Raw genomic sequence first — 15,413 nt, 5'->3', positions numbered from 1 at the left:
ATTTCAGCCATTATACATAAGCTTTTTGACTTCCTAACATTTTAAAATTATTTTTTTAGATTGAAAAAAATAATAATAATCCAACCCGCATTAAAGCTAGTGACATCTAAAATTGATCTTCAGAATCCAAATTAATTATCCATGCCTAACTGGATTCCGAGGATAATTAATCTTAGATATCTTTGTTACCTTTGCCGTCCAACTCAAGGTTGCAAGTACCAAAGCAACTTCAGAACTTTTTAATGCAAGCTGATAAACATGCCAGTAATTACAGGATAAGAAAATTTAAATACCTTAATCCCAACCAGCTGATTTGCCACTTCAGGAGATAAATTATTTTCGCCGCCCATGCATAAAACACAAATTTATGACATCCAAAGAGAGATGAAGCAATGAGGTAATGAAACTGTAACTCGATTATAAAAAGCGAGGCAAATCAATTTGAAATTCAACTTTACGATTTCATCTAGTCCAGTTTGACAAGTAAAATTTATGGACTACATGCTAGCAGATGAATGCATCGATGTTACAAAGCCATGCCTAAGTTGTTATAATGTTTGAGAACTGCAAATGATTCCCAGCACTGGGTTGGGTAGGTCACTCTCACCGTTCAAAATTAAGATGCTTCTCTGGCAAAATATTGCACTTCAAATCAGTCCCTGGCGCTGGAGATCAGTGTATGTCTTTCTATTGTAAATGTTACCCTCTTTATCTTCGTATTCTTCCTCGAGATCTGGGCGCCACTTGTTCACTCCTTGCCGCTCTTGTATCCCCTTCCATAATTCTTGTGCTTCCTGAAAAAAAACAAAAACAAAATAAAATTGAAGTCTTGGACAAAAAGAGCTTAGTGAATAAATGAAAGCGGTTGTTAGATTTGAAACTAACATGCAAAATCAGCACTCAGAATTTCACGCTAAAAAAGATCAGGAGTTTGATTTGAATGACCAAAATAAAAGGCATTTAACAAAGAAAGGTTCAGATTTCAGAAAAATGTCTGAGAAAGAGCGCACCTTAATCGATGTGATCTCATTGAAGTTCTTGGTGTTTGGAATGCCAAGACAACGCATCCCATGCTGATGACGCCATTCCTTGAAATGCCGCTCAAAGGCTCTTCGACCCCAGTAACTATAGTTCCCACATATCTCGCACTTAAATTCCTGACATGCAGAAAAATAATTGAGATCCTCTAGCCATAGAAACTATCAAATACTATAACTACACCATAAAAAGATCCTCCACTAAACAACTTATATAACTAGAGAAGTATTACATGCATCATAATGATGGATAATACATTACTTATTGCACTTGAAAATGAAAACTTCCTCACATATCAATTAAATACACCTGGGAAAATGAAAACAATATACAGAGAGAAAACTACTCTCTAAATGTAGAAAGAAAAAACTTCATTACCAAATAGCTGAAAGAAACAGAATATACATGGAAGAAACCAGTGATGAGAAATGCTACTTAAACAACAGCATCGGGCTTCTACAATTAATAAGAATCGTACCTGACCAAGACCATGAAGTTTATACAGCCAGTAAGGTATAGGCTTCCCATCCCAACCCATTGGCAACTTGAGAGGATTGTAAATCTGTTGTTCATCATCATCACTTTCAGTGTCAGCCTGTGTCTCTTCCTGCATCAGTTTCAAAATCACATTATCAATTATTGCCAGCGCCAAAACACTTAAGTCTAATTTCTTGGACAATAACAATCAGACGTCCAATTCAAACAGACAGTAAGAAAAAGTTCACGCAAATGGTCTTGCTGCTTTGTATTACAAATTGTTCTTTATATGCAGCTATATCATGCATAGTTGGCAATAATGCATTAGCATACCCTGCCCACTACAAGAGAAAATATATTCTGCTTATACTGGATTGCAATGGGGTTTGATCATCTAATATCATCATGGTGCAAATGGCTTGCTTCAATTTTGCCCGGGTACCAAAAGCACATAGAAGGTTAATATGAAATGCATGTTAAAAGTTATCATTCACACTACTTTAAATGCTAAAGCACTTGAGAAATTGTGGTAACTTATGACAACTTACCTCCTCACGTTCTGCTTCCATTTCATCATATGTCAAAGCCTGCTTCTTCACAACATTTTCTTTTGTTCGTACAATTGTCTGCACAAGGTCAGAGAAAAATCAATTATCCAAAAACCACAAAAAAAGAGAATTATTTAAGGCACATATGCAGTCAATATTCAAATGCAGACTATTAAAACATACAAAAAATCTGGTAGGTAAGCAAAAAATTAAATCTTAATGTGATACTGATCAAGAGAATGGAGGAGAAACAGGGTACATTTGCACCACAGCTAACCTCATCTAGTAAGTCGCACAATTTATTAATTTTGGCCTCCATCAGGGCAATTTCTTTTGAATTGTCAACTTCTTTTGAGGTTGCAGCACCCCCATTCGGTTCTGATCCACGTGATCCTTTCACAAAATGTTTCTTGTCCAACTTTTCAAGAGGTGTGTCCTGCACAGAATAAACAAATAAATACATAAAACACAAAATACCAAAACAAACCAAATAAGAAACAATTTTTTTTTTTAAAAAATAAGTCATGTAGAGAAGTAATCTAATCTAGCTTAAGGAAATAAGGCATCCTCTGATTGAAGAATAGTTCCATAGGGAGGATTCTACTTAATAAATAAAATACCACAACATAGCTTGAAGTTAGATGTAATTAGAGAGGCTCTTACCATAAGAATAAACAAACAAACATGTGTGTGTGTGTGTGTGTGTGTGAAATGAACCAAATAAGAAACATTTTTAAAAAAAAAGAAGTCATGTTGAGAAGTACTCTAATCTAGCTTAAGGAAATAAGGCATCATCCGATTGAAGAATAGTTCCATAGGGAGGATTCTACTTCATAAATAAAATGCCACAACGTAGCTTGAAGTTAGATGTAATTAGAGAGGCTCTTACCATAAGAATAAACAAACAAACATGTGTGTGTGTGTGTGAAATGAACCAAATAAGAAACATTTTTTTAAAAAAAGAAGTCATGTTGAGAAGTACTCTAATCTAGCTTAAGGAAATAAGGCATCATCCGATTGAAGAATAGTTCCATAGGGAGGATTCTACTTCATAAATAAAATGCCACAACGTAGCTTGAAGTTAGATGTAATTAGAGAGGCTCTTAACATAAGAACAAACAAACAAACATGTGTGTGTCTTTGCAGGTTCAAGCTTCAAGCACTGCTTTTAGGGGAGTTTCCTTGGCTGGTATTCAGCATGATTGGGCTGCTCTTTTATAAATATCTGTTTCCTCTCTTCTTTGGGAGGAAGTCTTATTGTCCATCACACTTTGTAATTCTTAAATTTTTAATGCAATCTTCTCTTACCCAAAATTATAAATTCATGTTCACCACTGAATTGACCAAATATGAAATGGAAAAGCACATTCCCTCCTTGACAAAAAGATTAATGTTTAACTAAGAAATTAGAGAAAAAGAGAACATCCACTGGATCTCTTTTGTTCCTAAACTTATAAGACTTGTATATAGTAAAAGAACTAGTCCAACCTTTGTGAGGAAAAGCCTTTCTGCACGCTGCTGTACAGTACCACCACTCTTTAGCCCCAATGCAGCCAATGCCTAACAGGAAAACATGTAGCAAACAAATTAAAAATATATGTAGTTGGAAAGGACAACTAAAACCAACAAAATAGAATTCTGCAAACAAAATTGTTACAGCACATGGAATGAACTTGGAAACATTGATGAAGCAATTGAACAATAACAATTGCCCAAGTTGTGGCATACTTTTCTATTACAAACTTCTGTGACTCCACAGCGACCCACTGGATATTATTAATATTTTCCAGTGTTGATCACACTGTCTGATACCAGAGTATTTCTCATTAAACTACCAAAGCAATCAATGACAAGAAATTTGACTCCACAGCAATGCATTGGATATTATTAATAATTTCCAGTGTCAATCACACTGTCTGATATCACAGTATTTCATGTTAAATTGTCAAAGCAATCAACAATGAAGAAATGTGGATTGATAACAGCATCCCATCTAGCACTTTAAACTCAACACTATAAGGATAATGGTAACATATCACTATCAGCTGTCACTTGGTAATATAGAAGTACATCTTTGTTTATTGAAATTAACATAAACTATTGTAAATAAGCAAGAGAATGCTCTATGATTTTAGATTTCCATGTAAGCACAAAGCGTTTGATAGAAAAGCAAAGCAGCCAGAAAAAATGATATGGCTTACCTCCTTTAATTTTTCAGGGCCCACTTCTTTCAGCTCCTCAACAGTGCTGTAAAAATCAAGATCAATAACAGTATGATCAGCTGACAAATGCCCATTTTCTTGACTGGTCTTTTCCCATCCTTGAACTGCGTCATTTTCCCATTGCTCTTCAAATTCAGTAGTAACCTACAACAATAACAATCCTATAATGTCAAGTGAAGTAAATAATTGGCTATAACCAAGCGTGGTCAAAATTCTTTGTTCTATAGACAAAAAAAATAAAATGAGACAATTGTAGCAGCACTTGGCATTTAGAAGCAAAAATTACTGTTTGACACTAGTGTTAGCATTTGGTAAATCAAGCAGGCAAGTGTCCTACAGCATCATAAAAACTGAGAAAAAGAATTAAAAAAGAAAGAAAGAATCATTAAAAAAAAACCTTTGAAAAAATCCTATCAAGATCTTGCAAGGGCTCTGTCCGCTGGAAAAAATAAACTAAATATTCAAGTAGATTCTCCATGTATTCCCTGTATTGCCTGAAGAAAATTGAAACAAAAACAGAATTTAAAATTTGGATAAAAAATTCACAGTGAGATGCAGATGCTGGTGAATATAACACCTAAAAATGTATCAAAAAATCAGTGGGGCAGAGAGAGAGAGAGAGAGAGAGTCCACCTTGAAAACTTCAATTTGCGGGGTACAATATTTGGTTGGGAGAAAATGTCAAGGTAAGCAGAGTATTCAATAGGCTTCTCGAATTTTAAATTATTGTACTGGTTATACAATTCATGCATGTCTAGGTATTTCCCAAATGCTTCCTGTAATATAAATCCAGCTATAGTGTTAGTTATTGCAGGGAAAATTCATGCAACATAATTAGGAGAAGTCTCTGGTAGAAAAAAGGCAAACAATTATTTTCCACCTAATAAATATTCCATCAATCACAATAACAAGTTTTGTGCAAGCACTATTTCACTTTTATACAAGGGGGAAAAACTAGAAACTACTACATCCCTAAATTATAAGTTACCTAGCATGAACACTTTGAATCTTGGCATATGAAACTATGTCCTAAAGTATCAAACTGAAAAGACTACTCACTCCAATCTCACAGTAGATGAACTTGAAAATGCCAACAGAATCTCAAGATTTTGTAATGTGACGCTTAATTTACTGCTCCCATTATCCTATATACATTGTAATATTGTATGACACTAACATCTAATGGTGCCCGTTCATTTATTGAGCAAAAAAGTAGTAGTTAAAAATAACCCAGACCAGTTTCTTCAAATTCTATAAACTACCTCAACCCTAATTTCCAGTTGCCTAGCATAAACTCTTCGAATATTCATAATGTGAAACTACAGCCCAAAAATACCAACAGGTTGAACTAAGCTAAAACAGCCTTTAAGTGGCACAAGTTAAAGAGACTAACCTCGCCTGTAAACTCAATTACTGGCTCTTCTTTAAGCATTGCCTCATAATCCTCATTGGCATCAACAACCCGAGCTGCTGGATGCCTTCTATGATACTCTCGAATCTTCACACAAAAAAATAATTACAACCAATTAATACAGCACAAGTTGCATAACAACCAGTAATCATCATATAAATTGCTTAATTAAAATCAATTAAAAATATTAACTTACCTCTTTTAATCTATCATAAAAAGCACTAAACACATTAGTCCCCATCGCGGTTTGTCCTCCAAGCGCAGCAATCTCATCTCTCCTCGCATTATCTTTATCTTCGTATACCTCAACCTAAAAAATCAAAAATAAAATCAAAAATAAAAACCAGAAACTAAAAATTATAATAATTATTAAAGTAAATTAATGAGAGAGAGGGAGGAATTACGAGTTTCTCAGTAGTGGTAATGATATTGTCAATCATGTTACGGACACGGTGGCTTTGAAAAAGACGGTCCTTGTTATTTGCTGGTTCGTTTTGGAGATCTTTAACGATGAGTCGTTCGAGTCTCTCTACTTCCTCGTGTGAGGCGCGAGTCACCTCTAATAGAGTTGACGACATCTTCGCGGCGGTCTCTGCCTCCGGCTCCGGTGAAACTTGTGGTGGATTTCAGTGTGGTTTTGTTTAGGGTTCTCACTTCTCAGTTGACAGAAGTCGCACAAGCGAGAGGTTCAGCGAGGTTCGATTTTTATTTTTATTGTCTAAAGAGAAATGTTTGAAAACTTATAACGGTGTCGTTTCTGGTTTTAGTTTACTTTTAATTCAGCGCTTGCCCTGAGTTTTGCTATAATTACACGAAGTAACTTATTATTTTTCAAATGATGTAAAATTTTGTTTTTTTTTTTTTCAATATAAAAAAACATAATTAGTTTATAGTAAAATCCTTATTTCATGATAAGGGTCATGAACCTATCTTTCACCTTGAACGGATAAAAATGGTTAAATTTGCACAAGGGATGAAAAAATAAAACAAATTTAATTTACAATTATTGAATACATTTTTTATGTATATATATCTGATTGGAAATATGTTATATTCAATGTGTTTATATAATATCATATTTAAATCTCACGATTAGGAATATAAATGGAATGGTAAAATAAATAAAATTAATCATAAATACAAAATTTCAAATCAAAGATATTAGGATAATCTTTTTTAAAAATAAAAAAAAACTATAACGTTACAATTAAACTTTCGATGTTAATTGTTAAACTTGTATTTATGTGGTCAAGGTATTAATATTCAGGTTTTCAGGGGGGGTGGTATAATTTATTCAAACTCAGAGCATCTTAACTCCAAATGTCCAAATTAAAGGGACTGGAATGACTCATCGCCTTTCATCGAGGGCTGTTTAAGCTGCTTAGCCAGCTTAATGCAAACATTGCTCCTGCCTTCTCTCTTCAGGGATTTTTTTTTAAATTTTTTTTTGTCTTCAGGAGATTTTAGAATGTTGTTAGAAAGAATAAAAAAGATCAAAAGCATTGAAAAAGCTCAAATTTTTACCAAAAAATACCCATGTGGAAGCTAAATCATTTCTTATCAGGTGATGATGAGGAGAGAGAAGAGAGTTTCTTGGAAGAAGAATCAGATGGCCTTTGTTCACTTTCTCCTACGCAGGTTTGTTTTTCTAATTCCACCTCAAATCTTGTATCTTTCTTGATTATAAAGTTTTCATATTTTTTTAATTTTTTAAAGCCTTTTGGCTATCTGGGTTTTTGTTTGTGTAGAGAATGTATGCATTTGCTGCTTCTTTGGTCGCTGGTTTGGCTCTTATGTTTCTGGTATGTCGGTTTGAAGTTTATCTTTTTGTTTGTTGTTGGATTGTATTGAAGCATAAAATGTGTTCTTTATGCGATGTTAGTGACTGAATTTTAATGTGTTTTTGGAAGTGGTAAAATGTAATAAATTTAGCTTTTGAAGAGGAAAAATTAGAAGTAATTAATGGTAGAAATATTCTTGTCTCAAATATTGCAAGGAGCTTATAGATTTTCTTCCTCTGTGTTTATATCCGTGTCTAAGGTTTCAAATTTCTTTCTTTAACTGAATGTCTATAAAACAGTGAATTGCTTCTGAGGAGTTCATTAAATGTTCAACTTTTGCAGTTCAGTCTAAAGTTGGGTTTTGTAATTCATGCTCTACTAATTTGATGTTGTCAGCTCAATCTGTTTAGACTATTCCAATGGTTTTCAAACTTTTATAGGGTAATTCTTTGGCCAATTTATAGAGGTTTATTATCTAATACAACTATACAAGGATTACTGTCATCTTGTAGCATGTCTTTTATTAGACTACTTTCCATAATACAAGGAACAGTCCCATAGCAAGCTTGGTATTAAACTTTCTTTTTCCCTATCAGGGCATCTAAGAGGGGCAAGTTGTCCGCATCTGCAGATCACATTGCTTTTTACATGCTTCCACTACATTTACTGCATTTTGTTAACAGGATGCCACAAGCACCATTTATATAACTCATGTATCAAATCATCACTCCCGTGGGATGATGTTAGTATACCTTTGGTTGGTGGTTGATATATTGTTAGCTCGGGCATATAAACACTGAGGAGCAGTCCTCTAAACTTGCCTCGGGAAGAATATGGGAATTCCTGTCATGTTGGAGATGCTGGACAATCATCATTTCTGGACTGTCTATAACAGCCTGGAGCCCATGAGCATGGACCATATATTGATCCCCCTCGCCAACAATTTCCATTTCTTTTCTTTTTTTTCCTTTCAAAGCTTCTCTCAATGTTGCCCTTTTTCTCCAATAATGCATTCTATCATCCATGGAAAAGATACTTGGTAAGCTATTATTGAATTAGATCATTGGGACAAACTATCAAAAGAAGATCGCATTTCAAAATCAGCATCATAATTTAGAATGCATCTTAGAGATTAAAAATGATATGTATTTGTACTTTATTAGTGATAAAATTATTTAGTTTGAGGTTGCAAAGAAATGGGAAGTAAATGAATAGGATATGCATCTGGAGAAAATTTTATCAGGTTCTTCTGCTTGGGTCAGATTGTTAGCATACCTAATTGCATAAGAGGTGTTGTATTACCAATATCTGTAAATTTTGAACTCCTAAGTTAACCTTCTTCCTTTTCTTTGAGCATAGAAACTCTATGCATCTTTCATGCATTCAAGTCCCATTATTACCACTTGATAGCAGTTCTCTTTCGTTTCCTGCTTAAGTAGACATTCAAGTCCCATTATTACTACTAGATAGCAGTTCCCTTTTGTTTCCTGCTTAAGTAGGTAAGTTTAGATTAGTTGAGGGAAAGTGTGGGATTATAGAACATTGAGAATCTGAGCATGTTGAAGGAATATACTGATTTTGAGTCATAATCCTGTTAGAAAACGTACTAGCTTCTGTGATCATTTATTGTGACATTTTGAAAGCTGTATTTCAATAGAAGCTTGTGGGCATCTGAAAATTGCTGATAGCTTTACAAAATCTGTTTGTGTTGCAGTCCTTGATTGTGTTTGCGAAGCCCATTAAATATGCGTTATTGTTCACCTTTGGCAATGTGTTGGCAGTTGGAAGGTAGATTGACATTCTTACTCAATTTAGATTACATTTTAATCTTTTGTTTTTAATCTCTCTATTTGCTGGTTTGTTCAGGCACAAGTTTATATTCAGTCCCCTTGCCACCCTGATTTGTAATATTTCTTTCATACATGTAAAACAAAAACACCACTTCTTATTCATCATAGCAAAGAAAGGGCTTCTTTTTTTATTGTTGCTTGGCATAACTTCATTAAAAAAAATTTCTTAATATTAACACTTTGAATAATCTGGCAAAAACTAGTTAATTTGATCACTTTTGATCAGCTTTTTGGCACTCCAAGTTGGATTATGCCAGCCTACTCAGTCGTGTGTTATTGTGTATTTGGAAGTGAGTTTACATAAGTTAGAAAGCTTTATTGATTCCACACAGATAGTATCCCTGAGATCATCTGTAATTCAGATCAACTGAATTGTTGTCCTTCTTGAGGTCTTTTGCATTCTAAATTTGTTTTGTGTATGGCAGCACAGCCTTCCTCATTGGACCTGGGCGACAACTAGGCATGATGTTTGACCCTGTCCGAATTTATGCAACAGCTATATACATCGGATGCGTTGTTCTGGCTCTCATTTGTGCACTCTTGGTAAGCCAACAGTTTCAATTCATTATTCAAATATAATAGTATTGCCCCTCAATGATAGAGAAAACTTGGGAAATTAAAGTGCAGTGAATTTTGATTGTTTTTATGACCTATAGGGTTACTAACCTTGGTTTGATTAAATTTTCAATCCCAAACATGAGTATTCTAGATCATGCCCGTTTCTTTTCACTTTCTTGCAATTAAAATGAGAAGTTCTGTTATCTTTGGAATTTTACCGACTAAATGAAGCCGAGGATTCCTTTTACATGTGTCTGTGAAAAATTGAGATTCCTTGGAATTTTAATCGAGTGGTTAAACTTGAAACCATTTTCACCTCTGTTCATGCCTCCTGATGGGCTTCCATTCCCTATACTTTTATCCTTGTGCTGTCTCTCAGAAGAACTTCTCTCACTCTCTCACAAATTCACCAAAATTTCAGTAGAGGTCAAATCATGAAAAGCTTCTAGTTTGAACAGAGTGGTAGAGACTAAAATGGCCCTGCCATCTCACATCCTGGTCCTTGTGAGCTTATAGGGCTAAAGCTTCCCCTCCTTTTATTAGAGAAAAAAAATGTTCAAGATCAATTTGGAGAACAAGACATCTCCAAATGGGAAAACATAATTAACAAATTTTAAAATATTAGAGAACTGCAATTGTGTTGAATATCTGACAATAAAACACACCCAAGTCACCTTTCTCATATATATATATATATATATATATATATATATATATATATATATAATAAAATAAAATAAAAACTTTCAAATCGTAGCAGTTTTAAATCATTTCTTGCTTATTTCATAACCTTACAAACGGGCATTTCTACACTTTCTTTTCGTGTTGCAGATCCATAGCAAGATTTTAACAGTGTTTGCCATCATATTCGAGATTTGTGCCCTTATCTGGTAAGTTTGTCTTTCACTTTTGCCCATTTCACCAGTTTTATGGGAAGGCATAAGGACACAAGATTAGAATTGTACAGTGAAGTCTTGCAATATTGTATATAGTACAAAATAGTGTTCAGACTATTTGGGATAGAAATTATACAGCACACTCTTATTTGTTTTTCAGAGACTACAATACATGGTTCCAGCCATGTACTGTTTCTTCTCTAATTTTCCAGACTACAAAATATGATTTTCAGCCTTTTTTCTTATGTATCAGGCAACATCTCTACAATAGCTTCTCTGAGTTTAACAATAGGAAGTTCTTTTGGCATTTTAAATGCTTTGTTCGCAATACTTATTTGCCCAGTTTGAGCTGTTTCAGGTACAGCCTGAGCTCTATTCCTTTCGCTCGGAGAATGGTGTCTAATTTGATGATCCGATTATGCGACACTGAGTTATAGCTAGTGCAAAGTCAAGGAGAGTGATAAACCGAGAGATTCTTGAAGCCTTGGCTGACGGCAGTTTTCTTGTTTTTTCATCTATGTGTTGGTTCTCAAGGATTTTTTGTCAATATTTTTAAGAAAATTATATACATCCTAGACCTAGTAAAGAGTAAAGACTGAAAAGTAGCCAATATCTTTTTAGCATGCATTGATTGGACGAGGACCATTCTAACTTTAGTATTTTGCTCCTCCATGCAGTGATGCAGATAAGGGATTCAAGAGTTGAATTCACAGAGAATACTACCATTTTTCTAGTCAAAACAGGAATATACTAAACCCTACTCCTTTTAGGCCAGGCAAACAACGTCCCAGTTGAACACTAAACCCTAACGTAAGGTATCATACTTCCCTTAAAGAGGTGTAAATACGAAAATATGGCCGGATAAAGAATCTCGCATGTCTCAGAGATGGGAAAGACAAAAGGTGTCTCTTATCAGTTTGCAAGCTCACTAGAGGTTAAAAATGACAAGGACGTTTCTCCACATCCATGTTTTAGCCACACGTGTGAGATCATTAATGGCAGATACCTAAAAACAGATTGACTAATTATTGTACCAAAGACAAAATATCATTCTTTGTCTGCATTTATATGGACAACGACAACATGCCTACCATAGCCTGCATGCAAATTAAAGTCACTGACATGCAAATGAAAGTCCTAGCAAATTACGATAATTTCTTCTTCTTTATAACATGTAAACCAAAAATTATAAAATGTAGGTGCGCGAGCAAGTAAAACTAATAAAAAAGTTCACAACTTTATGTGAGATTAAGTGCAGTTTGATCCTAGAAAATATTGCTAAAAACATCAGAATTATATAACTGTTCATGTATCATGCCAAAAAAAAACATAAAAAAGCCTTCTTTCACAAGATTTTTTTTCTAGTGAGAACAAAATGAACTATAATTAATTATAAGGTTAGTTTCGATTATATGTAATTATTAAAGCAAAGGATAATAATACAACTATTTAAAGTGAATCCCATGTTCATAATCTATACAGACAAGAAGAAATTAGTGGTGGGGGAAAATAGTTTATGAAATGGTGGTGGAAAATAGTAATTTATTAAAAATCAACGTACCACCCATTCTATAAAATATTAAAAGTATTCAATAAACTATATTTGTGTTTCTTTATTTCTCCTTCAAACTCTTTGTAATTGAAGCCGTATAATAATTTACAGAAAAAAGATTCATTGTTGTTATTGGTTTTAATAGTACGGAATATATATATATATATATATATATATATATATATATATATATATATATATATATATAGCCAAAGTCAAATGATAAGTCCTTATATGTATTAATATCATGTCATATCAAAATTTTTATCCATTAATATTGTGTCATATCAATACTCCTACTCCTAACATGATCAACATACAAATTAAAATGAGCGACTCGATTACTTATATAGTATTGTATATTATAATTTCTTATAACATGTGGTGCAAATAACATGTTCGTTACTCGTCTCTTGAAAGCTACTTAAGAATTCCAACTTAAATTTTAATTAAATTATCTTACCTAAAAATAGATAGATGTTATTTGATGATGTTTAATTGTCTCATGTCATGTGGTTCATTAGACTTTAAAAGATAAAATTATGTAATACTCATAAATGAGTTGACCTAGACAATGTGAAATATCATCATTCATTCTTATAAGCAATATTTTTTTTTTGGGTAATTGATTCATAAAAATACACAAAATTCTCCATTGAGATCCTTTAAAATCTTTCTAGACTTGATTTGAATTAACTTATTACCATGAATCACAATCCAACGTTTGATTTTATAATAACCATGAATTAACATATTTTATAATAACCTCTCCATAACTAGAATTTTATTACGTATGTTCACAAGTAACTAAAACTAATCAAAAATTATATTTTTTAATCATTTTTTCTTAAAATGGATACACAAGGAGGGGGTAGTTTATTATAGCAATTGATTGATTTGATGAACGTGCTTGTTTGAAATATATATTTTTTTATTGTATCTCATGTTGTGTATGGACTGATTTGATATATATATATTGTGATTACTTGAAATATAAAATGAAAGCACAACAAAGCCTCTATAAATTAATACTTTTATGACCATGAAAAATTATTAGTTAATCGAGATATTAGTTAATCGATAAATCAATAATTTAGTAATTTATACATTAATTAATAAAAAATTAATTTATTAGGGTATTCTTTATTTATTTTTTTCCAAAATATTAAAGTTAATGCATATATCATGTATTGTTATATATGAATACTATCTAATTACCAAAGACAAAAGATTAGTCTTTGTTTGTATTAATATTGTGTCATTTCAATACTCCTATTATGGCCAGCTTGCAAATTAAATTTAGTGACTTGTTTGCTTATATAGTTTTGCATATCTTAATTTTTTATAACATGTGGTGCAAATAACATATTCGTTGCCTGTAATGTAAATGTTAGTACTATATAAAAAGTCTTAAAAGCTACTTCAAGAATTCTAGCTTAAAAATTAATTAAATTATCTTACCTCAAAATGAATAGATCCTTATGGATTTCAATTGTCTCATTATGTGGTTCACTAGACTTTAAAAGATAAGATTACGTAATACTCACCTAGATGATGTGAAATATCAACATCATTTATTCTCATATGTAATGTTTTTGTTGTAATGTTTTCATGAAAATACATAAAATCTTCATTTAGATCCTTTACAATCTTTCAAGAATTGATTTGAATCAACTAATTACCATCGATCTCAAACTAATTGGACCGAATTTCTTAGATTTTATTCTCCTTCATCTTCAATGGATTTTGTATCATATTTTACAATAGTCTCTCCAAAACCAAAAAATAAAACTTTGTTGCTTCACAAGCAACTAAAACTAATCAATTTTTTTTTATTTTAGAATCACTTTTTTCTTACAAGGTATAAATAAGGAGGGGTTAGTTTATAATAACAACCGGTTGATTTTATCATGCTTGTTTGAAATATTTTTTTTATTTGTTATGTATTATTTTGACTGAAATGTTATATTGTGTTATTATGGAAAATGAAATGAAACTATAATTAAAAAAAGTATAAATTAATATGTTTTAAAGTTATTATTTAATTGATTAATTCCTAGCACAAAGAAAAAGAAAATGGAAAAAAGAAAGAAAGAAAAAATTCTTTTTTATATGGCAAAAAAAAAAATAAAAGTTAGAACTAATATTTATATATATAAAAAATAATACTTGAACATCAATTTTTACTGTTTTTTGCCGCACATAGTTTTATGGGAATTTGACTAAAATTGAAGCTTGGAATGAAAAAACTTTTAAAGTGCGAAGATTTCCAATTAATTTATAACTGTGAATTCTAACAGTAAAAAACATAAGTGTATTTTATATTTATTGCAGATATTAAAAATCTAATCAAGCTTACAAGTTGATTTAAGAAATTCAGTATCTCTATAACTATATTTTTATCTAAACCAAATAAAAACTGTAAATATATTATAAAAAAATATTATTATTTTAGCCACATCCACGTTTTAGCCACATGTGTGATATCATTAGTGGCAGATACCTAAAAAGAGATTGACTAATGATAGATACTGACCACATGATCTGCATTGGAAAACCTTAATGATTGATACCAGCCACTTGATAGGCTATCTTCAAATCTTATTGTACCCAAGACAAAACATCTGTCTTTGTCTGCATTTATATGGACCACGACAATATTCCTACCATAGCCTGCATTTATATGGACCACGACAACATTCCTACCAAGTACCAACCATAGCCTGCATGCAAATTAAAGTCTCCTAGCAAATTACGATAATTTCTTCTTCTTCTTCTTCTTTGTAACATGTAAACAAAAAATTATAAAATGTAGGTGCACTAGCAACTAAAACTAATCAAATATTTCATGCTCAATTCAATGTTCACAACTTTTTATGTGAGATTATGTGCAGTTTGATTCTAGAAAATATTGCTAAAAACATCAAGTTCATATAACCGTTCATGTATCATGCAAAAAAAAAAAAAAAAAAGGTAAAAAAGCCTTCTTTCACAAGATTTTTTTTCTAGTGAGAACAAAATGAACTATAATTAATTATAAGGTTAGTTTCGATTATTTTTATTGTTAGTTATGTTGTGTT

The 15,413-nt window shown here is 32.3% G+C and overlaps 2 protein-coding genes across 3 annotated transcripts; one reads left to right on the top strand and one right to left on the bottom strand.

Moving 5' to 3' along the window:
* Window positions 1-398: 398 nt before the first annotated feature.
* LOC7489842 (splicing factor SF3a60 homolog) lies at window positions 399-6,405 on the bottom strand. Its single transcript, XM_002317738.4, has 12 exons — window positions 6,101-6,405; window positions 5,893-6,006; window positions 5,679-5,783; window positions 4,919-5,061; window positions 4,683-4,779; window positions 4,265-4,429; window positions 3,552-3,623; window positions 2,341-2,499; window positions 2,064-2,141; window positions 1,517-1,645; window positions 1,011-1,157; window positions 399-794 (listed from the first exon to the last, which is right to left on the bottom strand). Exons 1-12 carry the CDS (start codon window positions 6,272-6,274, stop codon window positions 648-650), a joined length of 1,530 nt encoding a protein of 509 aa, XP_002317774.4. The 5' UTR covers window positions 6,275-6,405; the 3' UTR covers window positions 399-647.
* A 604-nt stretch (window positions 6,406-7,009) lies between these two features.
* Window positions 7,010-11,640, top strand: LOC18103639 (uncharacterized). 2 transcript variants are annotated; one of them, XM_052445818.1, is made up of 6 exons: window positions 7,010-7,334; window positions 7,445-7,498; window positions 9,192-9,265; window positions 9,753-9,870; window positions 10,717-10,775; window positions 11,459-11,640. In XM_052445818.1, the coding sequence occupies exons 1-6, from the start codon at window positions 7,233-7,235 to the stop codon at window positions 11,484-11,486; spliced, it is 435 nt and encodes a 144-aa protein (XP_052301778.1). In that variant the 5' UTR covers window positions 7,010-7,232; the 3' UTR covers window positions 11,487-11,640. The 2 variants fall into 2 exon arrangements, with proteins under 2 accessions (XP_052301778.1, XP_006376644.3); XM_006376582.3 differs by lacking the exon at window positions 11,459-11,640 and adding an exon at window positions 11,140-11,383 and having other exon boundaries at window positions 7,026-7,334.
* Window positions 11,641-15,413: the final 3,773 nt, after the last annotated feature.

This window comes from Populus trichocarpa, chromosome 12 (assembly GCF_000002775.5).
Source record: "Populus trichocarpa isolate Nisqually-1 chromosome 12, P.trichocarpa_v4.1, whole genome shotgun sequence".
Lineage (NCBI taxonomy): Eukaryota > Viridiplantae > Streptophyta > Magnoliopsida > Malpighiales > Salicaceae > Populus > Populus trichocarpa.
Note: the sequence above shows the minus strand (reverse complement) of the source record. Positions and strands in the feature narration are given on the sequence as shown.